Source organism: Rhinolophus sinicus, chromosome 17 (assembly GCF_057876585.1).
Source record: "Rhinolophus sinicus isolate RSI-liver-muscle chromosome 17, RSI-T2T, whole genome shotgun sequence".
NCBI classification, from domain to species: domain Eukaryota; kingdom Metazoa; phylum Chordata; class Mammalia; order Chiroptera; family Rhinolophidae; genus Rhinolophus; species Rhinolophus sinicus.
In genome coordinates this window covers 205,578,815-205,606,770 of record NC_142517.1, presented here as the reverse complement: position 1 = coordinate 205,606,770, position 27,956 = coordinate 205,578,815, and the positions used below count along the sequence as shown (strand labels likewise).

Below are 27,956 nucleotides of genomic sequence, written 5' to 3'. Positions count from 1 at the left end.
TCTTTTCAAACAAGATGAATCATCTGAACTTGAGATATTCCCCAAGAACCGCAATCTTAACTTTCTGTCAAAAGCCTAGTGGAAATGAGTGATATCTGAGGACAGCCCAAGGGAACACTAACACCCATTTGCTCCTGTTTTGATAAAACATTCGGACCACATAAGCCCAATACCTCATCAAAACATTCTCACATAGCCGCAATTTCTCACAATGTTCTCAGTTATCTTTTAATGAAGACTTGGCATGAGAAGTGACAATGCGAAATGCATGTGAATATTCTTTTTTGCAAAAAAGAAAAAGGAACAAGAAAGGAAGAAGGAAAGAAATGTGTGGTAGAATAATGGTCCCTCAAAGATGTCCACATCCGAATCCCTGAAACCTGTGACTATGGTACCTTACATGGCACAGGTGGAATTAAGATTGCTAATCAGCTGACCTTAAAACAGGGAGTTTATATGGATTATCCAATAACCCAATTACCTCTGAGTAGGCCCACTGTAATCCCAAGAGCCTTTAAAAGTGGCAGAGGGAGAATACATGAGACAGGGTGGTGTGACTATAGGGGAATGGCACAGAATGATGCAATGTTGCTGGTTTTGAAGACGGAAGAAGTGGCCATGAGACAAGAAACGCAGGCACCTCCTAGAAGCTGGTGGCTCTCCCCCTAGAGCTGCCAGAAGGCACACAACCTTACCAACTCCTGAGGTTAGACCAGTGAGACCCATTTCTGACTTCTCACCTCCAGAACTGTAAGATAATAAATTTGTGTTGTTTTCGGCCACTGGGTTTGTGGTAATTTATTACAACAATAGAAAACTACTACAGTATAAAACCCTTCAGGGGAAGTAAAATAACACTGGATTCCTTTATTCCCACATTCACCTAACAAATACTGAAAACTTTCCATGGGCAAAGCATTGTGTTGGGAACAAGGGAGTCACACGTAGAAATGAGATTTGTGCATAGTGCCCGTGACTGTCCGTTAAGGGACAACAAACATACTGGAGAAACAGCGGGGAGAGGTGGGATCCAGTATGGGACAAAAATAAGGGATTTCCAATCCTCTTTAGCCAAGAATACTGCAGGTCCTGCCCTCTTCCATCTACAAACTGCCTTACTTTGTGGTCCAGACTTCGGTGAGGGTCTTTTTCGTCCCTTCTATCTCAGAGAAATGGGAGCTACTTCTGTTCTCACCTGCATCTTGGGTTAGGTTTCATTCAGGCGGTTGCCTTCAGTTATAAAAATGTGCAAAGCTTTAGCGAGCCTCAGCCAAAGCTATAAACTACGAGCGGCCACAAGAGTGTGCACGTGAGGTGACTGCAATTTTTTTCTGCCAAACCAGAATTAGCCGGTACAGGAATGAACGAGCCTGGAGATTTGAAATTGCACTGATTGGAAGAGAGCTCAGGTTAGGTCCGGGCCACCTCCAAACGGACCTTTTTAAAGCCACACGGACTGAGGCCTCGAGCTCGAAGCTCTACCAGACGCTCACCTGGCCGGGTGTCAAGCGGCACAGGGGCCGGAGAGCCCCGCACCGAGCGCACGGAGCCAGGCGGTGCGCCGAGCCTCGGGCATCCGCAAATCCAGGATGATAGGCGACATTGCAACAAATCTCTACGCCCAGCCGCTCAGGGGGCTCCGAGGAAAACAGCAAGTTCAGCGATCCCGGCCAGGAGGAGAGTGAGGCCGCAGCCCCACGGGCCCTGGGCGGTGAGTATCCCGAGGCCGCGCAGCGCCGCGGGCCCAGGGGATGGAGAGGCTCTGGGGGCATCTTAGAGTTGGGGACTGTGGGTGGCCGCTGCATCCGGGGATGCTCGGGCGGCGAAGGCCCAGGGCATTGTCCGAGAAGGCTGCCGGGCAGTCGAGGGCAGGGTTGCACCGAGGCGCGGTGGTCGCGCCCAGGCTGCCGGTCGTGGGGCTCCCGAGCTGCGGGCGAGGCCATCTCGGGGCCGGCAGGGTAACCGCGGTTCAGGGCGGAGCGTGGGGACGCGCGCATCTCTCCCCCGGCGGCCAAGACCCCGCGCGCGTCATCCAGAGGGCACTGAGCCCCTCGGAACCTCTGTCCGGCCCGAGAAGCGCGCTCCGCCCGGCGGCCAGCATCGCTCCCCGCCTTGTCTCACCGCCCCAGTTTGGGACGCGAAGCAGGCAGTGATGGAGCGGAGAGGGGGGCGGGGAGACCCGGGGACTGGGGCCAGGGGGAATTCCGGGTTCTGGACGCGTCCCTGCGCACGCTGCTGGGACTGCGAGCCGCCCCGCTTCCCCGCGGAGCTGGCAGGTTCCGAGCGCGCCAGGAGACGCGGAGTGCCTGGGAAAGGGGGATCTCGAGGGTGTCGGGGTACCCGAGGGGGCCTGGGACGGCGGGTGGGCGCTCGGAGGGGAGCGCCGGGGCGGGATCCCGCGGGTCAAGCCCAGGGCGGGCTGATGCTGGTCCTCCCAGAGCGGCTCCGATCAAGGCTCCTCCAGGGACCAAACGGGAGACTAAAATGGGGCAAGGGACCGGGGACGGCCATTTCCGGGCCGAACGCCGCCAAGGCCATTGACACGGTCTTAGGAACTCAACTCCGCTTACCAGTTAAGCCGTTTTCCTTCCGCAGAAAAGTTGATTCAGGCTTATTAGCAAGGATGAGTGGAGATTATTGGTCATTGGAAAGATTCCTTTTCGCCTTGTCTGGCTTCTTTGTGGTTGTGTGTTTGTGTGTTGGTGTAAAATAAGCTTTGGAATCCCTCAGGCCTGCGTTCAAATTTGGGCTCTACTAACTTGCTAGTTTGACCTCGCAGTTTCCTGTCTCCCACTCAACAAATAGCCTCAGTTTCCTCATCTGTGAAATGGGACATTAATACCAAATGCACAGGAACGTTGTGGAGAAGCCAGCATAGCCCCTGACCCATAGAAGGCATTTATATGCTTCGTTGCCCCCAGCTGGGGTTCCAGGTTTTCCAACGTTGTCTTCTCTGCCCTAGCTCAGTTCCCCAGCTTTGGCTGCTCCGTCCTTTTCAGCCTGTTGGTCTCACGTACGCCCTCTAAAGGCCCAAGAGTTCCTGAACAACCAGGTCTAGAGGCAAAGAATGTACAGAGCCCAATCAAAGGTTGATCCGCCCCACACTTGGGTCTAATGAAGAGCCGCTACCAACATGCTCTGCCCTCCTTCGGGGAAGATTTAGTTATAACTTGGCGCTTTCCCATTTGCTTCTCATTTTTAATGAGCTCGCTGCATGATAACATAATCACAATAGCCAAATTAAAAAAGAACGACTTGCTTACGAAACTTACTCTCCTAACAGAGCTGTAGAAATTTAATTCCGTTTTAATCTCTGATACGCTCCAGGAGGCCCTAAATTATTTTCATTTCTGCCTGTTAGTACGTTTATATGTAGCTGACCTCCGTTTCATAGCCTACACGTGTTACTTCATTTCCCCCATTTATGATTTCTTTTTTCACGGTTTATGAACGCGCATTTGGGGAGAGGGGAAGGTTGGCTATTGGTCCTGTAATCTTCCCATTTCCTTCCTTCACCTTTTTTAGCCCGAGGCCCTAATGTTCTATGCTGAGCTTCCAACCGGCGAACCTACTAGGATGGGTAACATTTTACACATTGATCCTTACCGGAAGCCCCACACTCACTCCTCCATTTACCCCAGTGTGTCACATGCGTGTTGTCCTTTTACATGTGTGTCAGGAATGGTGGAGGAAAGGTGGGGGAGCATAAAGGCCTAATGGTGGAGAAAGACGTGTAGCCTGGGGCCCCAGTGGTCCCGAAACCCTCTCCTCGTTCTCTAATACTCTCTAGGTACACAGGAGAAGCAAAATACTCAAGTGATCATTTTGTATCTTATAAGTTCTGTAAATGCTAAAAATGCTAAAAGCAAACTTGGGGGTGGGAGGGATAGACATTTATTCTTCTGCCGATTTGAGGGTTTTTTTCAGTTAACTTGGTTGGAAAGTAAGATGACTGTGATTAGTCAAAACAGGACTTACTTTCAGAGAGATGTAGGTGTGAGACAGATGGCTCTGTTTATTGCCTAGAGTCATAGATGACTATTCAGGGACCTCCTGAGGACCCGATAGAACTTCCGCCCCCACCCCCACGCCCACCTGTGCTCTCCATCTGATACTGTGTTCTACATCCACGGTTGTGCCTCTTGAATAAAACGTATCCATTAAATGCTATTCAGTGTCCTTTATTTGTAATCAAACAAACTGGAAACATCAAGAGCAAATCAATGGCAACTGCATCTCTTAAAATAAATAATTCAGTAAGACTAGAAAGTTCTTAACACTGCTTAGAAAAATGCTTATTATTTCAACTCATGGGTTGAAAAAGTAACTTTTGTTTATCATTATTTCAAACTCTTTCTTAGATGTAGACAGACTTTAGGAAAATGTCAAGTTGTGTTGTTTTAACTTAAGGAAACAGAGCTGAGCACTGTCCCATGGACTGCAAAGAATGTTATTAGGTTGGTGCAAACGTAATCCCGGTTTTTGCAATTATTTTTAACCTTTTAAACCGCGATTATGTTTGCACCAACCTAATACTACTCACAGAGGCCAGTCTCACCCCTTGTCAAGCTGCCTGGTTCTCTGCTGGCTCCTTGGGATTCTCAATGCAATGAGCAGGACCTGCGGGAAGGCAACCACCAAACACCCTTTGCAGGTTCTTTCTCCCAGCGCAACTCTTTTCTGACTGTGAGAATGGCTGCCCCATCTCTTTCTATCCCCAGGCAGGCTATTCTGTCCTTAGGGAAGAGGATGGTTGTGGCAGACAGACACACAAGCCTGGAGCCCAAAGCAGACTAGACTTCCCAAGGGAAGTGAATTTTGAATTAACTGTCTTTCTTCTTTTCCTTTCTTTTACAATCTAGTCACTGACCTACTGGAGGCAAGAAGCTGATCCAGATAATGTTTAAAAGCTACAGCAAGGGACCTTTATTTTCTTGTCATAAAATTAATATGTTTATTTAGAATTTTTTCATCAATAAGATAAAGCGTGAAAATTACTTGTAAGGCTGTCATCCAAAGAATTATCTCCAACATTTTTCTTTGTTTCACTCCAGTTTTCTTTCCTATGGATACATATTTTTAACAACAACAAAGGGGTCGTTCCATGTGTCCCATTTTGTAACCCCCCATGTGTAATTCACATTTTCCATGTCTTCAGAGTCTGCTACAATTTTATTTCTGATGGTGGACTTGCATTGTATGGCTGTACCATGACTGATTTAACACCTGCTCAACCTGATGTTGGATATTTGACATGTTTGCAGAGGATTTTTTTTCTTACTCTTTCAAGGTTCACTATTATAATTTAGTTGAATATTGAAGGATGAGCAGAAGAGGAGGACCAGGAGGTTAGGAGGAGAGAGGAGGGAAAAAGAGAAGGTCATGCATAAAGCTTAAGAGACTGTGCCAAGTTTAGGTGCTTCACGGGGCTGGAGAGCAAAGTGCAAAAGTGGGGGACGGGATGAGGGACCAGGGGGGTGTGGGGAAATGTGCTATTGTGTATCCGCAAACGGTTCTTACATTAATTTTTGCTCCAAAAGATGCATTAGAGCTGATTGTCCGGCTAGGTTTTATTTTGGGGAAAACAGGGTAGAGGAGAACCTGGCAGCAGCCAGCGTAGGAGCAGCCTGGGGCAACCACAGGTGGGGGAGGGAGGGAATGAGTGGGAGGGTGGGAGGGTGGATTTGATCCTAAAGGTAACTTGACAGGGTGGGGTAATTCCATGGTAAGATAGCATTTTACAACTTCCCATTGTCTGGATAATGGGGAAGTGGAAATAGCCTCAGGCAAAGAGCGGCATCCTGGGCAAAAAGTGTAGTGGCTGAGCACGGGGATGGCTGTTTAGAAGATAGACTCATTTAACCGATGAAAATAATAATGAGGTATGATATGAGAGACAGGAAAAATCATGATGAAGCCCAAGACAGATCTATTAAAATTGCTCTTCCACAGGCATTCCTGGTTCCCCAGTGCCCATGTCTTCCCAACAAACTTAACCAGAACCAATACTATAGTCTACGGATCAGCAAACTTTTCCTATAAAGCGTCAGAGTAAGTATTTTAGGTTTTGCGGACCACGTAAAAAGGTAAAAATAATTCTTAGTTCAGGGGCTAAGAATTCTTAGAAAGTCTTAGAAAGAGGCTGTAGGCGCTGTGCAGTCTGCCACAGTCTGCCGTCTTTCACGTCCACGCCAAAACACGGCTGGGACAAGTCCCACAATTGGCGGTATTCCCAGTGTATTTGGGATTGTTTTTTACACCACCTTCCTCCATTGCAGAAGTATGATTTCAGTAATAATCGTAGGTAATGGTCCATAATAATCACGATATTCTTATTTGTTCTTCTGTTTTAAATTAACTAATTGAAAAAAAGAATAGATTTCCATTTTAAAGACATGATTCCAATTGAGTGCAACATTTCATGTATTGACTACAAATTTCACTTTCCGAACCAAAGCTTTTCACCTCACAGTCTTACACTCTGTTTCGCTATTTTAAATTTTAAACAAAAATAAAATCTCCAGGTGGGCACATAGAGTGGCAGGAGTGAAGTAACTCGAGTTCTGGTCTTCGTCTCCACAATAACTGTGCTTCACAGCCCATCCGGAACGTTCTGGCAAAGGCAGTGATGGGTGGCAATGCAGGGGCTGCAGACCCGGATGAGCCGAGGTGAGCACCAACAATTCTGAACTCTTAGGAACTTTCCCTCAAAAAAATGTGTGTAGCTGGGGCCACATATGTGCTGGGCTCAACTGTATAACCAGGGTTCTCGGAAATAACTTCTGTGTAGGATACAATGTTTAAGAAAGGATGAATAAGAAAGGTATGCTAATTTGAAGCTTCCAGCTATAACACTGACACTTTGTAACTGTTTGGAACTTTGACCTGCAAAAGATTTTTTTCGGAGAGGAGTATTTTATCAGTGACATTGTCTAGAAGTTCTAGTACAAGGTGATCACGGTGAAGCAGACCAGCTTTCAGATGATTGGTGTTTTAAAGTTCTCCTTGATGATGCTCCACCTAATTGCCTGTTTCTGGGGTAGAGAGCTCCTGCCGCTGTCTCCTTGTTCCACCACCTGTGGGCCTGCAGGGCTCAGCTCCTTTGGAGCTGCCCAACAATCATTTCCACGTGTTATAGGCAGCTATCTCTTCCATTATCCTGAACACTGAGGCCCCTTCATAATCACCATCCTCCTAATTCTCAGCCTAACTTCTTACTTCATCAAAGAAATTAGACCAACAGGTGTAATTTCCATCCTACTACTAACCCGCTTAACTCCATCCAGTCTCAGGGGATGGGTTACTCCCCCTGATCCAGACAAACCCTCCTAACCCACCACCTCCAGGATTAGCCATCCTCTCTCCTTCTCTCTGTCTCCTTCTTTTGCTTTTTTCAGTTCTTATGCACACACTTAATTCTCATCCTAAAAAAAAAAAAAAAACAAAAAAAAACCAGAGACCTCCCCTGACCTGGCATCAATGCCGTCCCAATGCCATCCAGCCTCCCTCCTCTTATCCTAACATTTTGAGGGATAGATCTATGCAAAGCTCAAATCACCATCATTAGAAAGCTGTATCTCCCACTGTAAGATAAAAAATTGACCTTCCACTTTATCATGTGCTGTGCTAAACCAATTGAGCACTTCGACCCACAAAATGAGAAGCAGATTCTATGCCAGGGGCCCCACCAAGACGAACCTACCCTGGGAAGCCTGCCTGAGGCCAGGTCTTTTCCTTCTGGGATATCCTCATCACCTGTTGGTATTTATCTTGATAAGGGACCCAAGTTATGGTCTTTGGAGTCAGGAAGAGCTGGGTTCAAATCTTATCTGACCATACTACTTATTGGCCATGAGACCTTGGGAGTGTTTGCCTCCCTTCTCTATTTCCATCTCTTTAAAATAGGGATTATAGTACTTACATATAGGATGATTGTAAAGATAAAACAAGTTTCATAAAAGCACTTGGTCCTGTGAAAAAGTGAGGCATGTTCCCAAATCTGCATCATGACGAAGATTCATCTACAGGTCTGATATGACGATGGGGCCACTTTAGTTAGGATGGGGTGGTAGAGCTGGCCAACGAAGATGAAGATTTTGTTTTGACATTCAATGAAATGATTTGTCGTATGTATTTCAGAAAATCTCGGAAAATGTATGCAAGTCATGAAGATATTGGGTATGATTTTGAAGATGACCCCAAAGATAAGAAGACACTTAAACCCAACCCAAACATTGATGGCAGATGGGCCTGGATGGTGGTCCTCTCCTCCTTCTTTGTCCACATCCTGATCATGGGCTCCCAGATGGCCCTGGGAGTCCTCAATGTGGAGTGGCTGGAAGAATTCCATCAGAGCCGCGGCCTGACCGCATGGGTCAGCTCCCTCAGTATGGGTATCACCTTGATTGTGGGTATGTTCGCCTGCGACCTGTTGTGAATAATTATAAAATGATGATTCCCCACTGTAAGTGATGTTTTATATTGTTAAAATGGGTTGATGTTAGTTATGTGTGTTTTTTTATTGTGGTAAAATACACATAACATAAAGTTTACCATTTTAACCATTTAATTCATCATATATCATTACAAATATGTTTAACACTTATGAATATTTTTAAAAGATAAAATTTTAGGGAAAATACTATAAAAGTCAACTAACAATCTTATTTCAGGGTTCTAATTTTTTTTTTAATCATCTTTTTTTTCTTTTTTTTTTTGGTCTAAATTTATTGGGGTGACAATTATTAGTGAAATTATATAGATTCCAGGTGTACAATTCTGTATTACATCATCTATAAATCCCATTGTGTGTTCACCATCCAGAGTCAGTTCTCCTTCCATCACCATATATTTGATCCCCCTTATCCTCATCTCCCACCCACCTAGGGTTCTAATATTTTACATTGGAAATACTGGTCATACGTTATTTAAAAATCTATTAAACTGTTTTTAGAAAGGTTATTGATATAGCCAACAGGAAGGAATAATATTATATTCTTGCATTTACTACTTAAGCCTAACCACACAGCCATCTATGAAACCAATTTTTATCCAGTTGGAGATACTTAACCACAAAATTATTATAAATGTAATATGTTACTATAGCTAATGAGGTTCAGTTTGGGAACTAAACAACTTTCACTGTCAACTAATATTCAGTAAGTGTTTACTAGATACCAGGTGCTTTCCCTTACATTATCTCATTTAATTTTATTCAACTGTCTTAATAATTTACCACTATGCCCTAATTTTGTTCATTTGCTTCACTTGAAAGTAGCAGCCATACTTTTATATCAAATTTTTTTCATTTAAAGCATTTGTGATCTATTTTATACTGGAAACATAAATGGCCTCAAATCTTTTTCTGGTTTTGTGAAAGTATGTATGACAAGCATATGTGTGTGTGGTAAGAGTCTGTGCCTTCTCAGTGATTTCTACAGTAGCAATTAATTGTTTGAATCCAACTCAGATTTTTTTATCTTGGCTGGTATTCAATCGATGCTATTTTGGATAATATACGTGACATTAATAACAGTGGTAGTACTGATCATAGAAAACAAGGACAAAGTGTCATTTCTCAAAATGTGTGTGGGGGGTGTGTGTTTATCAAAGGGAACTAACACTGATCTAGTTTTAAAATTAAATAAGGGGACCGTTATGTGTGTGTGAGAATTGTGGAGCAATCATTTTTGCCCATAAGTTGAATGAATTGACTCCATCAACCCTGCATTGGCCGTGCTAAAACCAGGACTACTTGTCATATGAAGAATGTAGGTAGGTTTACTTCAGTGTAGGTTAAGTGCCGGTTTTTTGTTGGATGTGATTCAATAAATCAGTAAAGGAAACCTTTGCTTCTAGAATACTTAAAAATCCAGTTGTGTTGCCTTCTTAAAAATAAATTTTTAGTAGGTGAAACAAAACATTTATAGAGTCAGTCTAGGAAGTGTGTGTCTACAACAAAAAAGACTCAGCAAAAAGCCAGAATGTGAAATGTCCCAATATTTTCCAAACCATTCAATAAGGTTGTCTTAGACATTATTTTATGTTTCACAATTTCTACCGCAATAAGCAATGGAATCCAGTCCTGAAATTATTGGATATCGTTTTAAAGACGATCCCCAAAATAGTGGTGGTGAAATGCGATTGTCATGGTTAATTGGGAGGTAACTGTATATTCAGGATTCTGTTTGAGAATCCAGAGTCCCCAAATTCCAGACAGTGGAATTGCAGATTGTAGACTAACCTTTCTACTGGAAAGGTGCCCACCTGCTAAACATCTTTTTCTCTGGGGCTCAGAAATCATACCACAGAAAGGCTCCGAGTTGTATAAACGAACGGTCTCCTATCACGACTCCGAATTGCTGTTCGTTATCTTAAGCTGCCTGGTACAAGGTGGCTATGGATGTTGAGTGTTTTTCTAAGCCAGAGCCATCAAGAACAGCTCTCCTTTTTTAATACTTACTGCGTGTCAAGTGCCTCTTACGTACATGATCTCATTTGATCCTACAGCAACACTAAGGCCAGACCACCATCTCCATCTGACAGAAAGAACACACGACACTCATAGAGACATTAAGTAACTAACTGAAGGTTGAACAGCTAGTAAGTGTGGGGCAGGTTTAAACCTGGTCCATTGGACTCCAAAATTGTGTCTACTATACTTGTGCCACACTGCCTGCCACTACATCCAATGAGGACTGAAAATATGTTTGAAGTGAATAAATATAAATTGCTTTCATTTTCTAATCACTAAGCACAATTGGGTTACCTCCTTTTAAATTTTAAAAAAATCTGTCAATTATGTTACAGACTTGAAAGCCACCTCTCTTCTTGGGCAGAGAGCTGCACCTGGGAAATTCAATAATTTCATTCTTGTTTTATTCTTTGCTAGCATGGATTTTGCCAGTTTCCTACAGAAGGTTCTAATTTTTAACAAAATGTAATCACTTTGGTCGCAGCCTTTGTGATGGCTCTCAGAGTAATTCTTGGTGGAAGCCATGTGTTAGGGGACTCGATGGGCTGCAAAAGACCTGTGACTAAATCTAAGTAGATTTAGAGCCGTGGTTGTCAATCCTGGCTGCACATCAGAGCCCCCCCGGGGCGCTTTGAAGAACCATAATACTCAGGCTGCACCTGGACCATTACATCAGAATCTCTTGGGATGGGACCCAAGCATCAGGATTTTGTGGGAGTTCTTTTGTTTGTGTTTTTAAAGCTCCTAAGTGACTCCAGTGTACAGCCAAGGCAGAGAGCCATTGAATAGAGGCTCTAACGCCTTACTGCAGTGAGGGGTGACGCCAAAAGACCAGGAGTTCAATGGACTACCTACTGTCATCCATGATTCTGTGCCAAGGCTCACCTCAGATTCTCTCCTCACCTAAGCTTTTTTCAATTTACGAGATTCTGGCTTGGGCAAGAAATTATGACTTCCTCATGGTGTTCCCTGCAACAATGTAACACTTTATTATGTGGGAAATGGGCTGAGATTCAGATTTCTTCTGAAAAGGAGAAAATCTGATAATGTGTAATTTCATTCCAAAATGCTGAGTTCCTCTACAAAATTGGGACTCATAGCCAAAGCACTGCATCTCAATCTCACCTTTCCCATCTCCTTAGACTGCCCAGGGAGTTCTTTTCATTTTATTGAAATGGCGGTTCAATCTTGGAGATGCCACTGACCGTCAGTAAACAATGGTTAGAAAATGAAAGTTAGAAAATGAAAAGAAAGCTTGGGTCTGACTTCCTTGTTTATGACGTATCTTTATTTTGTAACTGGAGGAGTGCTGGCGTTTCTGGGTCTGACTGTCCGACCTGCAAATCATAAATGACTGAAGCTCCAGTATGCATAGGATAAGAGTTGATGAACTAAAAAGCCAGACACCATTATTGACAATATTCTTATCAGTAGAGCAATTCATACTTTCTCTTTGATATGTATAACATTCTTCTAGACAAGTATATGTGCACTTGGGGATTTCTCTCCTTTTTTCCTCAAATGCATTCTTAATGCAGTGTTTCATAAGTATGCAGTACTGCAGAAATACTTGCTTCTGGGCCCTTCTGTCATGTGGAAAATATGATCATGCTACTGAACTGTGATTCGTTGACCTTTCATATCCCAAAAGACCTATTAACAGCAAACCCATGAGTCATGCATTTTTCTCTTTTTTATCCATTCATTCAAGATTTGAGTAGTAAAGTGACCACGGGTTTAAAATATTTGTAAAGAAATCAAAGATATCTTCAACTTATGGTTTCTGAATTTCAGTTGCCACCAATAGTTCCCTCAGATGTTTATATCAGTGTGCCTCATTTATATATTATTTATATAATGTGCTTATTTGTATAATACCTATAACAATATAATTGTGTAGAATATATTTACTATCTTAAATCTATTCTAAGGTTTGTCTACTGAATTATTTTCTGTAATGTGACAGTTAATTAAATGAATAATTCTTTACCTTCATAATTTTTAGGATTAGGCCCTCTCAAAACCATTAAACCAGAAAAAAAAAATCCCAAAAACCTGTTAGCTGACTGTACCCAAAGATGCTCATGAACATAGTTAGAAATTTACAGGAAATTTTTATTTCAGTTTGGGCTGAAAGGGGAATTAAAGTAGTCCCACCTGGATATAGGATTTCATAACTATGTAAAGTAATCATGATCAAAAATAAGATGGTGTTTAAAATGCACCATCTTACTGAATATTGAGTGCAGCCTCACACTGTGTTGCTAAAATCTGCATTGCTATGTGGATGAGGAATCATCAATCACAAGGCAAACGTTAAGCTTCAATGACAGAAATTACCACCAAATCAGGAAGAAAAAAAAGAGTTGACCAGACTAGAGTGTCCTAATGCAGTAAGCAATCACAGTGTGTATCATATAATACTGTGCTGCCGTGAGTATATCTTGCACAACCAAGTATATTCCTGCATCTCCACGTGGTGTCATAAACGCACAGCATGATGGGTCAAGTCGGGGGCTGAGAGTCACCACCAGGGGCTGAAGTATGTGTGAAGCAACGATGAGTCCTTTTCAGCTTGCTTGGCCTCTAGTGTCCTCATGAAAATAGGCTATAGGTTCCTCGCCTAAAGCCTGGGAGTCCTCAGAACCCTCTTCCTGTACTCCCTTCAGGTCTGGAGTCAAAAACTCAAAATGTGTACAGAGGCCAAGCAAATAATGTAAGTGAGGGCAGGAGGCCAGATATAAGAGTAACGGAAAGGGGAGAAAAGTGGCAAGCTAGAGAGGCAACTACCGTGTTTTCCTGAAAAGAAGCCCTAGCATGATTTTTCAGGATGACATACCCCAAACATAAGCCCTAACGCATCTTTTGGACCAAAAATTAATATAAGACCCGGTCTTAGTTTTGGGGAAACACAGTAAATGGGATCATAGCTCCAGCTGATTTGGACTGTGTGGGAAGATATTTTATGTTACCAATGAATTTTTTTGTGAATTCTCAATTTTTAGATGTGGCAACTGATTGAGAACACTTTTTAACCTTTAGGATTTAAAAAAAAAAAAGAAAGAAATTCATCTACTGACTAAGTAGAGCCCCTAGACCATGAGTTTAGGACCTCTGTTGTAGACAAGAGTGAACCAATTTGTCTATTGATTTCAGGTCTCCCTTCCTTGGTAACCTAGAATCTTGTGCTCTCCAGTGAAATGTTTAAAATCCATGTGTGCATGCTAACAGCTTTTTGCTTATAAAGCAATGGGGGTTTTGGTGTGTTTTGTTTAACATCGCTAGTAATGTTTTATTCTTTGTCTTCATATGAGGATTTACTAAGAAAGCAGGAAAACACAGTGCTGTTAGTCAACTTCTTTTCCAATGTTCTGTGACAGGTCCTTTCATCGGCTTGTTCATTAACACCTGTGGCTGCCGCCAGACAGCTATAATAGGAGGACTGGTGAACTCACTGGGTTGGGTGTTAAGTGCCTATGCGGCAAACGTGCATTATCTCTTTATTACCTTCGGAGTGACAGCTGGTAAGCATATTGATTTTACTTGAACCTGATTTCAGATGTTTTTATTGGGCATTTTGGCAACACATTTAATCATGCAGAAAAGAGACCCATTAAAGTATTTTGTCCTTTTGTCTCCACCCCACCCCCGTTTATCCTCCAGGAAATACTTTTTTTTTTCTCGCGCAAAATCTGCTTATTTTATTGATTTTTTTTATTAGTTTTAGGTGCACAAAACAAAGTAATAGTTAGACGTTTATCATTTATATCTCTCACACTGTGTCAACCCCCCATCCACTATCCCTCTGACATCACCAATACATTTCCACTGTCAGGAAATACTTTTTAATATAAAATATTAAACGTGTCCTAAGAGTGCCAAAACAACCTAACTATACTTGGCCTCACTAATAGAACTTAATTAAATTTTCCATACCTGGTTCCAAGTGCTATTTTTTGTCTTTAAGGAACAGGAAAAAGAAGGTAAAAATATAGGTATAAGTGAATAGACCAAATATTAAGGAAATTAATAACATTCTCTCATTTAATAACTACAGAATCGAGCATGAATCACAGAATAATCATTTTCTTCTTCAGCCCCATTCAGATTAATAAAATAGCAGCAAAACCCACCTACATGTAGAGACTGTAAGAAGCAAACCTTGAACACAGTTGGAGTGGCAATGCCCAGTGAGGAGGGAAAAATCGGCTGCCAGGCAGCGCGATTTGCATATCCGTTTTGCCAATATATTCCCAGCCATAATTTCCTTTATCAGCAGGTAGCAGAATTCACACAGATACGAAGTAGTTTCTTACTTGTACAATTTATTTCAATGAACCAGGTCCAGCCTGACTTTCTTTTTGAGCACAGACTTGCAATCCTCATAAGTGACACAATGACAGCTGTGTTAGACTAAGAGTTAAAAGTTAGAGTTGGGAATTCTTTCTTTCTTTTTTTCCACTTGCTATCTGTGCATCTTGGGCAAATTACCTACCCTACGTAGGCCTCAGTTTCCTTACCTGCAAAATGGGATAAGAGTGCATGATTTACAGCGTTATTGAAATGATTGTATGAGATACTCTGTATAAAACACTGGGCACATAATAAAGTGCTCAGTAAATGTTAGCCAATAGGTCATTGTTATTATATATATATACAGTTGACCCTTGAACAACACGGGTTTGAACTGCATGGGTCCACTTATACATGGATTTTTTTCTCATAAATACTGTAAATGTATTTTCCTTATGATTTTCTTAGGAACGTTTTCTTTTCTCTAGCTTACTTCTTGTTAGAATACAGTATATGATTCATGTAACATACAAAATGTGTGTTAATCAACTGTTTATGTTGTCTGTAAAGCTTCCAGTCAACAATAGGCTATTAGTAATTAAGTTTTGGGGGTGTCAATAGTTATATGTGGATTTTTCAGCACCCCAAATCCCCACATTGTTCAGGGGTCAACTGTGTAATATAACATTCTTATTGTATAACATTACAAGCTTAAATACATGCTTTATGACAGCGTGAGATGGTGAAGACAAAAACCTACTGTCCACTTAAGTCGCCAAGCTGGTTCTCTGTAATGTATGAGTACATCTATCCCCATAAACACCGAAAGCACTTCTGTATCCTTTTTGCAGCATCGTTTGAAAAACATTGTTATGAAGGACCTGATAGCTCTTAAAGAAAAACTTGAGATATTTTCCCCGAGTGTTTTAGAAACTTTTCCCCATAACAGTCCAATGGATAGAGCGTGCACCAGGATTTTTGTAAAATACGTAGGTGAGGAAATAAACATTCCTTCTGCTGAGACTAAGGAGGCACACTGGGGTCTCTGGGCAGACACATAAGCCCACCGTGCACTTGCTCTGGAGGTGTTTTTTGGTTATATGGACTGACGTGATCCCAATAACCGGGACTTGAGATACACTCTGATCATTTAGAGATCGCTATGGTTAGATTCTTTGTTTCAATGGAATTTTATTTCCTGTAAGTAATTGCTCATTGATCATCAAATACCTCCATATCCATTCATTTATTATTCATTCATTCACTATTTATTCAACAAATATTTATGGATCCAAGGATGTGGCAAGAAAATTAGGAGGCTGGTGAAAGCATTTTCTTGAGACACTGTATTGCTCCCACGTTTTATACAGGAAAAGCCCAAAGAAAGTCTGAAAATAAATCCCTCTGCCTCCCCCACAAATATATATATATATCACTGCATTGAAGTGGAAACTTCAGCTGATCCGTTAGCTTCTGTATGGAACATGCTGTTGGGCTGTCATTAGTGAGGCATGAGAAAGCTGACTGGCAGTCTAGTTCCTTTATAATAGAAAAGAAACAAATTAGATGCAAAAATCTGCAGAAAGCAAGTGATTTATATATATTTATATCACTGTACAATGTACGTTTAAAAGAAACCTGATTGATATCCTTCTTCATTCCTAAAAGCATTTCAGGCAGATTTGTTTATAGCTTTTTTTTTAAAATCACCTAGGCAATTAAAATGGTGTGGGAGTGTCCTCCTATTAAGCAGAAAATTAAACATTAAGGGCCGTTTGAGCAATTTTACTTAGCCAAGGGAGTCTGGACAAAATTCTTCAGCTTTGCCGGAGCTCCCTTGTCTTAGCCTGGCTCCTGAAGACATGCTGAGCCAGGACCACAGAATTTTCTCTCCCCTCTGAGCCTCCTTCCTCCACCCACTAATCTGACTGTAAAGCCCTCCTCTAAACCTGAGTGTGGTGAAGAATTTTTCCAGGGTCCTGCACAGGCTGGACATTAGCCAGGCTTTGACGGACCGGACGGCTTGAGCCCACACGTCCTCAAGGCGTCTCCTATAAGCTCATGTAATAATTGTGCTGATGATGGAATACAAATCAACAAAGAGCAATGTATAGACCTTTCTTGGATCCTGACTGAAACAAGTTTTTAAAGGAATATAGTCATTTATGACATTAAAATGTGAACACCTTCTAGACATTTCATAATGTCATTTTTATTTTTTTTTCAAATAAGATGATAGGATTAAGTGGTTTGGTCATGATCAATATTTAGAAATCTATACTAACACATTTGCACATGAAATGATGTATTTGGGATTTGCTTCAAAATAATATGGAGCAGGGCAATAATTCTGTACCACAATATTTAACATTGAAGAATTTCGCGTTTTTCACAAAGAGTTTTTTTTTCCCAAAATAGCCACTGATACAACCATTTTGCAGCTGAGTTTTATGTATCTTAACTGTGGACGTGTTAAATTAATCTTGTATAAAAAGGCAGCTCTTATTTTAAGATATGACCATTTATCTTCCCATAGAACTTTCTTTCATTTATTTCATTCCTTTGTTGTATGCGAGGCATTGTTCCAGGCACTTGGGAGATACATTAGTGAACAAAACAGAAGATCCCTGCCCGCATGGAGCTTATAGTCTAGCAAAAGGGGAGAAGCGATCAGCTCAGAAACAACACATACAATAAAAAAGCAAAATCCTTCTGCAACTACCTGCAGGTAGCTGGGGGGGGGGGGGGGGGTGAGCAGTGCAGTGTTGGAGGCAGCACGGGCAACGGAAAGGGACCAGGCTCCGACATTGGGTGTGAATTCTCCAGTTACTTGCTGCAGGGACTTGGGAAAGTAACTTAATCTCCATGAGGTTCAATTCCTCCTTTTATAAAATGAGCATAACCACAGCTAGATTTCAGGGTTATGGTGAAAATTAAGTCAGATAAAGCCTGTAAAGCAACTGCCCATCATGGGCACTCAGTTACTGGTAATTATTACAGTATTTGCATGTGTGAGCACTCTAGTCTCCTTCCAAATTAAAGTAATTCTGAAACTATTAAATGATGCTGAAACAGGGAGGCATCCGCTTTGGGGAGTGGTATTGGTCAACTCTTTTATATCATGCTGCCATCCTAAAGTTGGGAGATTCAAATGGGTTCCCATGATCATTGAAATGGAGCTTATGGCTTCCCTCTGTAGCTAGAAGTTGAGAACACAACCCACAACCTTTTGGCCAGTATTTTATTTATTTCATTTTGCCCCCATTAATTTTTTAATAGACTTCATTTTTTAGAGTGGTTTTAGGTTCACAGCAAAACTGAGGAGAAAGTACAGAGAGTTCCCCAAACCCTGTGGCCCCAACACCCCCCCCCCACCAGCATTTTAATTTTGGTGGGGGGTGTTGGGGTCACAGGGTTTGGGGAACACCACACCCCCCACCAGCATTTTAATTTTGTCTGTGTAAATCACAAAGTGTTCTGATTTGCTAAGAAAGATACAATTAAAAATCAGAGATACAAATAAATGTTCTGTGGTTATGGCATCCAGTGACTGCGTATATTTATGGGAACATTATAATTCCTTTTATTCTTGCAGTTAATTTGTGAATAGATTGGCCCCTTCCTGAGGCTTCTGCAAATTGCCTGCAGGCACCTCTTCATCCCTTGTACATAAATACTTTCCTGGGTATTTGGTGCACTAAGCCCTGACAGCAGAGCCTCAGAACCCATTCATTCTTTCAGCAAATCACCAAGCACACATTGCGTGTTTGGGGCAGCAAGGGGCACACCGGGGTGAAAAGACAGACACTATCCTGCCCTGGAATTTACTACATTCTGAGGTGAGAATGGGCCTTATTCCCTTATTGCAGTAAGCTGTGCCGCAAAGCATGTTGGAGAAAATGATGGGCTAGAAACTTCGGTGGATGACCCTTCGGTGCTCACCTACGAGGTGCTTTTTTACAACCATTATTGTTTCTTTGTTTGAGAAAATAGCACAGAGACGAATATAATGACATGCAGGTGATGTTTAAATGCTGCCAATTCTGCATATGGCTGTTTATGTTGTGCTGTGTGCTTTTCCTTCCTCTTTCAACTGCGCAGGCTTTGGGAGCGGGATGGCCTATCTCCCGGCGGTGGTCATGGTGGGAAGGTACTTTCAGAAGAGACGTGCCCTTGCCCAGGGCCTCAGCACCACCGGGACAGGCTTTGGCACCTTCCTCATGACGGTCTTGCTGAAGTACCTGTGCGCGGAGTACGGGTGGCGCAACGCAATGTTTATCCAAGGCGCCGTGTCCTTAAACCTGTGTGTCTGTGGCGCGCTCATGAGGCCCCTCTCTCCTGAGAAAGAGGGAAAGGACCCAGTGGAGACAGATCCGCAAGTCCTCCCGGCTCACTGCACTGAATCCGTGAAGTCAAGTGGACAGCTGGGCAGGGCAGAAGAGAAGGAGGACAGTCCCGGGCACGAGGAGGCCCTCGACGACCTCGTGGCCCAGGCGTGCCAAGAGAAGGTGGGCCACCGGAAGAATATGTGCGCCTTTCGGGCGCTGAAGACCGTGAGCCAGCTGACCATGAGGGTCAGGAAGGGCTTCCAGGACTGGTACTCGGGCTATTTTGGCTCAGCCTCGCTCTTTACTAATCGAATGTTCGTAGCCTTTGTTTTCTGGGCTTTGTTTGCATACAGCAGTTTTGTCATCCCTTTCATTCACCTCCCAGAAATAGTCGATTTGTATAATTTATCAGAGCAAAACGATGTGTTCCCTCTGACGTCAATTATAGCAATAGTTCACATCTTTGGCAAGGTGATCCTGGGCGCTGTGGCCGACTTACCGTGCATCAGCGTCTGGAATGTCTTCCTGATGGCCAACTTCACCCTCGTCCTCAGCATTTTTATTCTGCCCCTGATGCACACCTATGCGGGCCTGGCGGTCATCTGCGCACTGATAGGCTTTTCCAGCGGTTACTTCTCCCTCATGCCCGTGGTGACTGAAGACTTGGTGGGGATTGAGCACCTGGCCAACGCCTACGGCATCATCATCTGTGCTAACGGCGTCTCCGCGCTGCTGGGCCCACCATTTGCAGGTAAACCGTGCCAGGTTTCAAGCTCAGAGTGCATGTAGATGGTCAGGTTGTGTTCTCATCTGGGTTATGAAGTCCACGATTGATAAGAAGAAAGTTTCCATTTGTGTACATGCTCCTTTTTTCTCCCAGTTCCTGACCCCCCCGTTTCTCACTTGTAGATTTTAGCAAGTTAAAGGTGATTCTTCCATATAGAATGGAGATGAACTTTTGATCCTTATCTACAGAATAATCTCATTGTGTAGAATTCTCTATCAGTTAGGGATGCATTTGGCTATAAGAGAAGACCCTGCCAATGGTAGCTTAAAAAGGAGATTTAATTGTGTCATAGAGCCAGGAATCTAGAGTTCAGGAACTAGATAATATTAGGACAGTATCTCCAAGATCCTCTTGGCTTTTTCCTCATGTAGTTACCTCATGGTCACATAATGGCTGCTGTAGCTCCAGCCACAGCAGCCTCATTTATAACAAAAAGGAAGAAGGAAGGAAAGGCCTACTCCCAGCAGATTTCCACTTATATGATTGGCCAGGACTGTGTCACACAGCCCACGCTTCAGTGGGAACTGAGAATTGGAGTATTTTGCCTTTCAGCCTCTGTACTAGAGGAAGGAAAAGAGGAAAAAATTGTACTGGGGGTTGTATCAGTCAGATAATGGTACCTTCCAGAGATGTTAAACTGAAATATCCATTAAGGGGATGGGTACATTATCAGTGTATCAGTGGCTCATCCACCTTCTTGTTGGAGATCCTTCAGCTTGTGTATTATATGTGGAAATGGAATCTCATTGACAGTTCTTTGCATGATCCAAGATACTTTCTGTTTCTTTCTGGGGTTATTTTATACTGATCCATCAGATTTCAATAGCAGCATAACAGCAGTGCGGTATGGCTTAAGGAATTCATGATCAGTGTTAATTAAACCACCAAAGTTTGCCAGCATGGTTTCCTTGTCCCATTCCTATGGTCTTGTTCTTGTCACTCATTTGCATTCTGGCATCCTTTCTTGAGTGGAAGAGAGATGAATTGCCACTAGAAGACAAAGAGTTATGACCAGCCCTTTGTTATCAGGCGTTAGTTATCTCTGCCTGCTTCAAGGTCCCTCCCTAGAAGGGGACTCTAGCTCACTGTGATCCACCATGATGGCAGAAACGGTTGTATTAATGGTTAAGAACCTTCTGTGCATGTGTGTCAAATGCTGCTGTGGGGACTCTAAAATCAATGTTCTGATGTGCATCTCTAGACCAGCAACCTAAAGAGGGCTTTCCTCCTTTTTGTTTCTTCTCCTTCCACTGAACTCACACACTAAGGAATGCTGACCCTCATCACGGGCTAACTGCAATGTGTCTAATCCATTGATTTTCCGGGCCAATGAGAGGCAGCCCAACCTTCATGCACTGTAGTTCAGAAGTGACTGACAATATAAGGGACTAAATAACCACATGAAATTCTTGCTAGCAATTCCAGGTGGGCTAGAAATTATTACTTAGCTCAGTTTGCTACAAGGAAAATTACTGTTCACATTGCCTTTTTCTTTTTTAGTGGGTTTAGAAATGAATGTGTTTTTCATTTTTCAAAGCAGTTTCTACTGGCACCAAAAATTCTCGTACAATTTAGTACCATGCCAGACAACCACATTTCCACTTAAGATGAACCAACATTTCAACCATGTCACTTAGCAACATGAACTCCTTGATCTAATTCATTTACAATATTGCTGAGTATTCACTTCTTCTCCTTTAAAGATGCAATAATAGTAGATACTTTTTTAGATGCTTTCAGTGTAAAATACAGCAAAACTTAGCCACCAGATTTGACTGACCCAGAATCTACACATATCGTCTTCATTCACATAAAATATTACACCCTAACACAATTTGCAGTGTTTTTCACCGAGAGCTGGGAACACATTTCTTAAATAAGAAAAACAGCTGCCACTCATCATTTGACAGACTCAAATGAAAAGGGAATGCAATTTAATGGGGAGCTGGATTTTACTTTGAAGCTGTTGAGTTGAATTGATGGTTGGATCAGGGTTGCCGAGGATCCCAGGTTGGAAACCAAAGAACGGAGATCAGACCTGTAGGGAAAGGTGATGAAGGAAGATGAGATAGGCAGCTTGTCTGAAACATCTTGTCTCTGAAGTTTCATCCACACATGCTGGGTCAAAACACGTGGTCAAGTTCAATCTCTCTTGAGATTTTGCATCTGACTCGGGACCAAGTTGCATCTGACTTGGGGCCAAGTTGAGTTCAAACTAGTGGAAATATTAAAACAGGCACCAGAGAGAGATGGCAGGACCCCGAGTCATTTAAAAATAAATTCTAAAGGTAGATTGGAGAAACCTATGGGATTAATTTAACATAAAATTGGGTAGTCCTCCTCCAATGTGTGCTGTTAAGTTGTTTGGTGAAGTTGGGTGCTCTTAAAAAATTGACATGAGTTACTTTTAAAGATTGGGGAGTGTGGAGATATTTTTACAAATATTTATACTTTTAAGGGAAAGATGCAAGATTTTGAATATAATAAATTCAATTTAAGACTGTAACAATATGTAATAGACTTAGCAGACATTTTCTATAGTCTGCAGGGACCAGAAGGAGAATGGCGTCGTGAGAAGGAGATGCCAGAGTATTCTAAGAGTGGTCGTGTTTATTAGCAGTCCCCTAAGAATGAGGGAAAGTACACATACAGACGAGGAGCCAAGAGAAATGTGTTTGAAACTCCAAAATATTCAGTATGCTTTGTGCTTATGGTTAAGTTTGGGGCAGTAGGGAATAGAGGTGGCTTGGGGCGACATCACAGAGCCCTGGAGCTTAGATTCAGCCACTCCAAACAAAAAAAGTAAATAAATAGTCTGAACTAAATACAAATTAATTTTGTCCTATTTCAGAGGTCCGTGTTAAGCAGCAGTGATTGTTCAGCTCGTGTCAGCTATTGCTATTTGTTATTTAGAGCCATCATTTCCACTCTTAGTCATTTGATCACATGAAAAGTGAGGATTTGACTACTGAAATGACACGATCAGCTTTCCTATGGGACGAGTGGAATATGTGAACCTCGTTTATAGTTACTGATTTTTTATTTAATTGTGGTTTAAGGATAGTCCTGTCATATACGCTGCTTACAGATACAGACCTTTCTGCGTTATCTGCAAGTGAAGCATTCACCTTGTCCCAATTCACACAGTCACAGTTGACAAATGGTGACACTGAGCAGAAGTTGGGTGTGTTTTTGTTCATATGTCAGTGGGCCTTTCTGATTCAGTTCTGAAGCTGAGTCATTATTTTTGGATTATACGTTTAATCTTCCTTGTTCCTCTTGTCTCATTGGAAGTTAAAAAAAAGATGGTAGAGCATTTTATTAAAGCTACATCTAAAGAGTCTGATATTTTCTTTTTTATATTGAATAACAAACCAAAAGCTTGACTTTTAAAGTATATACAGAATTCATAGCTTTTGAGTGGTTAAAAAACTATAAATGTGTGATTTAGTAGCATGTTTGTTTTTCATTACTACCTGAACTGGTCCAGGCACATTAATTGTGATTTAGAAAGTTCTACCCTAGTGACTTAAAAGATAAATGTAGCCATCCTCAGTTAGATGCTGAGAACTCTGGTTTATATAGCCCAAACTTAAAAATGGCTACATGAAACGTTTGGGGCATTAAATGCCATATAAATAAATTATAGAAATATTTATATTAGCAATAAATGCTTACTTGGTGTTCTTGGCTTTATTTTATCAACTACGTTACACTGAATATCTTTGTTTTTGTTTTGTAGGGTGGATCTACGACATGACACAAAAATATGATTTTTCCTTCTATATATGTGGTTTACTTTACCTGGTAGGATTACTCTTTTTACTCATTCAACCATGTATTCAAATTATAGAGCAATCGAGAAAAAAAAGCGTAGGTGGTACACACGTCTAGTGTCATGTGATGTTTCATGTAGGATTTCTTTGTGGTACTCATGCCTACCTCCCATGGTTGCTGTGAGGTGCCTATGACATTGTGGGAAAGCGATTTGTACGGTATCTGTCACTGTCATTTGTAAATTCCATTGTCATTGCTTTATTTGAAAGTAGCACTGCCTGTCCATTTGGGGAGAAGCAACGTTGGACAGTATTAAAGACTACATACATTTTAGAGATGACAATGTCCTTCAAAGACAGCCTATTAAGTAATTGGTAGAGATGCCCTTGCAAAAATTATTCTCTCGCCATCCACTGAGACTAGGGTTTTAGATACAGCTTTTAAAACAAAGACAAGGAATAAAAGCTTTTCAATCCAACTACTACTTCTTTGTAAAGTGAAAATAAAGTGCTTCTGCAAAGCTCACAGTTAAATGGGTTTTAAGCACAGGAGCATGATTAAATTTCAGAAACTAATTGTTACAGGGAGCTATTGCTCGCCCAGTGTAAAATAAATGCTGGCTCCAATTTCAAAGGTAATACATTTAATACAATTAAAGAAAAAATTATATTTTTATAAAAGAATTCTGCAGCTAGGGAGTACAGTTTATCAATCTTCCTCTAAGAAAAGCTTTTGCTCTCAATCCTAATTCAATAGTATCTAGTTATAAACTGAATCTTAAGACAAAGCCTAAGTAAATAATAATTTACTTAGCAGAAGTTGTATTTGTACACACAACTATTGAATCAAGGGCTATGGTTCAAGCACTTTTATTCCCATCATTGGCCTCTTTGTTTATTAACACAATCTAGGGCCTGTAACATTGTTTTCTGAGTTTCTCCTGTCCAGTAAATAAAATAGAGAACTCATTGCAGGTTGATATGTGAATTTGGCAGTTAAATCGTTTGTATAAAGTGTGGTACTAACCCAGAATATAAGACTATGAACTTGTGAGGATAATAAACAGAATGCCCTTGGTCTAGGTGTCTGTACACCTGACATTGGAGTAGTGGTAGCAAGTTGCCCTTCTCCAGTGCCTGAGCTCCACACAGTTTTAATAATAGTTCTCTTGATCGATTTCATACAGAAGATAGCAGGGATCCATGACATCAAATAATGCTCTTCCTTTATCTCAGATCTCTATTTTTCTAAGCCAAACATTTTTCAGACTGCAGAATGTTCTTCCCAGAATCGTTTTGAAATTTCTGGCTGCCTTACTTGTTTACACATATTTCAGAACTGATTAAATTTCTACTCACAATTTGCTCATCATACATAAAAATCCTGTAACGTCATTGCCAGTGTCTTGGGTCAAATTTACCTAAAGTGAGTATAGACCATTCTCATTTACCCTTGGTAATTAGAGGCAGGAATGGTACCAGTAATTAGAATCACAGAATGGTACCCTAAGCCTAATTCTAGCCAGCAATTCTCAGTCTCTTCCTCCACCAAACCCTTCAGAGCTGTTAACAAGTGATTACATGGACAAGTTTCCTTTTTGTTTCATCTCCTTTATTTCCTGCTCTGATGGCTAGGGGGAGGGATTGTGTAATGAAAGGGACCCTCAAAATAACAATACTACTAATAGGCAGCTAATGGAATGGAGAAACAAAAGCATGACTAATATGCACACTCAATATTACCTCCAATGATTCAAGAATTGCCTGCAAATTATTATAGATAATTGCATGTCATGCTCCGTTTGGTTCAACACAATGACCAATTTGGTATCGTTACAGCTTTGGCTGCTGTTAAAGAATCCATTTTGATTAGGGTAAACTTAAATGCTGATGCAATGCTGTATCTCTAGCTATATATTAACCATAAAATTCGGATGGTTAGATGGAAAAACATGTTGCGTGTTTTAAAACTGACCACATGATTTCATTACTTTCATTTTCTACAAACACCAAAATAACAAGAGGCAGTGTTAAATATTTTGAATGGTGCTATAGCTGAATCGTTTTGATGCTCGCACTGCTGGTCATACAATCAGAAATATCAACTTTTTATCCAATAAACCAGCTTTGGTTATGTCCAAGTTAAACCTACCCACGTTCAGTCTGTACAGCTGTTTGTTGACTTACTGTATTTATCGAAGTGGTAATTTCTACCACATCAGAAGTTCCTATTTTACAAAAATAGAGTAAAACCTGCTTGCAATATTCATGTTAACACTAGAATAAGAGAGAATGCTATAAAGAATTATAGCAAATATATTAATATTTTCTGTTTAAAATGTTATTATTTACAGTTTATTGAAACTATTATAAAGGGTTAATTGTATATTTATGTTAGGTGCTTTGTAGTTTTCCCCTCACATGTCCAAGTAATTTTTATTCACATACAATTAAATAAATTTTGTCCTGTTTAAAGATGGTCAGTGAGTTTTTATATAAAATCTCTGTTTTCTTAGTTTTAAGAGGAAAACTCCTAAAGTGTAACTGGTGATTATATGGTTGGTTCTTTCCCTTAGACGTTTTTCTCTAGGTGTAGTTGTAGAACCACCAATCATGTAGGGTGACTGTTAGAAGTGCCAAGTCCAGCTATTAAATTTGCAATGCGCACACCTTTTAATCTAGGGATTGCGTTTCTAAAATTTTTCCCATCATATGAACAAAGACAAATGAACAAAGATTTCTTTTTGTATTGTTTCTTATAAAAGACTGGAAACAATTTAAATGTCCATCGATATGGACCTGTTAAACAAAGTATGATGTTTACGCAATTTTTTTTTTACAAAGACAGATCCATATGTAAAATTAGAAAACAATATCCAAGATATATTGCTAAAAGAAAATAGCACGATAAATATGGTTAATTTGCTCCCAGTTGTGTTTTGTTAACAACAAAAGAAGGTTATTCATATGGCCGGTATTTGTACAGAACATTTCTGGCAGGTAACAAGAAAACATTAACAGTAGTTGGCTCTTGGGAGAAGTTTGGGGACTGGGGTGGGTCTGACTTTTTTCCTGGTGCGCACAATGTTTTTTCAGTTTAAAACTTGTTTCCAAAATTATTTTAAATACAGACTTCTGGGGCTACTTAAAAACTTAATGAATTGGAATTTGGGGGGATGGAGCCAATAAACCTGCCTTTAGATAAGTTTATCAGTTGATTTTCATGCACACTAAAATTGGAGACCCACTCTCAACATATTTCAGAGTAAAACACTCCAATCAATTTCAAATACTTGTCCTGACTCTCTTCAGGTTGATTATTTCCTTTTAGACAACATTCTGGTCAATTACTATCTTCAGAGCACTCATAGTATATCATATTTTTACTTTGCTGAATCTTTCTGTTTCCATGGTCCTTTTCCAATCAACAAATGTAAACTGGGTTTGTATAAGAACAAGGCAAGCTGATGCCAGTGTTTGCCCCCAGGTAGCCTGCACACAGAAGTAAACTGCTATAGCACGGCACTAAAAGTAACAATGCAATAACAGAGCTAAGGGAAATTTGACTCCCAACCTGTTGAGATGAAACTGTAATTGATAATATAAAACATACAGAAAGGTTCAGTAAAACGATTGAAGAACTATCACTATTTGTGTACTTGTCAAATGAAAGATACAGACTACAAGTGCTAGACTTACAGTTCTCAAACTCATGGGTCTCGGGTCCCCTTTATATTCCTAAAAGCCAATGAAGACCCAAAGATAGTTTGTTTTTATAAGTTTTACCTGATTGATATTTACCCTATTGGAAAGCAACACTGAGAAATTACTTCATTTTAAAATAACAATAATGAGCCTACTATGTTAACAACACATTTTTATGAAGATAACCATATTTTCCCCAAAAAATGTAGTAAGAATAGTGGCATTGTTTCACATTTTTGCAAATATCTTTAATATCCAGCTTAATAGAAGACAACTGGATTCTCATATTTGCTTCTGCATTCAGTCTGTTGTGATATGTGGTTTTGATTGACATATATTAAGAAAATTCAGCTTCAGGTGGCCAGTTAGCTCAGTTGCTTAGAGGGTGGTGCTAATAACACCAAGGTTGCCGGTTCAATCCCCGTATGGGCCATTGAGAGCTGTGCCCTCCTTTAAAAAAAAAAAAAAAATCCAGCCTCATACTTATATGTAGTTGGAAAGGGGAGGAGTATTTTAATAGTCTTTTCAGGTGATTGTAGAGTTTTTTTTAACACTACACCAAAACTCAACAAGTGGTATTTCTCTAAAAGTTA

General features: G+C 41.0%; 2 protein-coding genes across 6 annotated transcripts in view; one reads left to right on the top strand and one right to left on the bottom strand.

The window, feature by feature from the left end:
* The first annotated feature begins 1,302 nt into the window (after positions 1 to 1,302).
* SLC16A14 (solute carrier family 16 member 14) lies at positions 1,303 to 26,133 on the top strand. 5 transcript variants are annotated; one of them, XM_019718946.3, is made up of 7 exons: positions 1,303 to 1,711; positions 5,953 to 6,051; positions 6,599 to 6,669; positions 8,140 to 8,411; positions 13,855 to 13,998; positions 18,869 to 19,846; positions 23,625 to 26,133. In XM_019718946.3, exons 3-7 carry the CDS (start codon positions 6,629 to 6,631, stop codon positions 23,774 to 23,776), a joined length of 1,587 nt encoding a protein of 528 aa, XP_019574505.3. In that variant the 5' UTR covers positions 1,303 to 1,711; positions 5,953 to 6,051; positions 6,599 to 6,628; the 3' UTR covers positions 23,777 to 26,133. The 5 variants fall into 5 exon arrangements, with proteins under 5 accessions (XP_019574505.3, XP_019574504.3, XP_074170733.2 ...); XM_019718945.3 differs by having other exon boundaries at positions 6,525 to 6,669; XM_074314632.2 differs by lacking the exon at positions 5,953 to 6,051 and having other exon boundaries at positions 6,525 to 6,669.
* FBXO36 (F-box protein 36) overlaps positions 21,712 to 27,956 on the bottom strand; it is an 85,366-nt gene continuing 79,121 nt past the window's right edge. Inside the window, exon 3 of the transcript XR_012490140.2 lies at positions 21,712 to 21,920. The gene's annotated coding sequence lies outside the window, so the exon portion shown is untranslated. The remainder of the gene's footprint in view (positions 21,921 to 27,956) is intronic.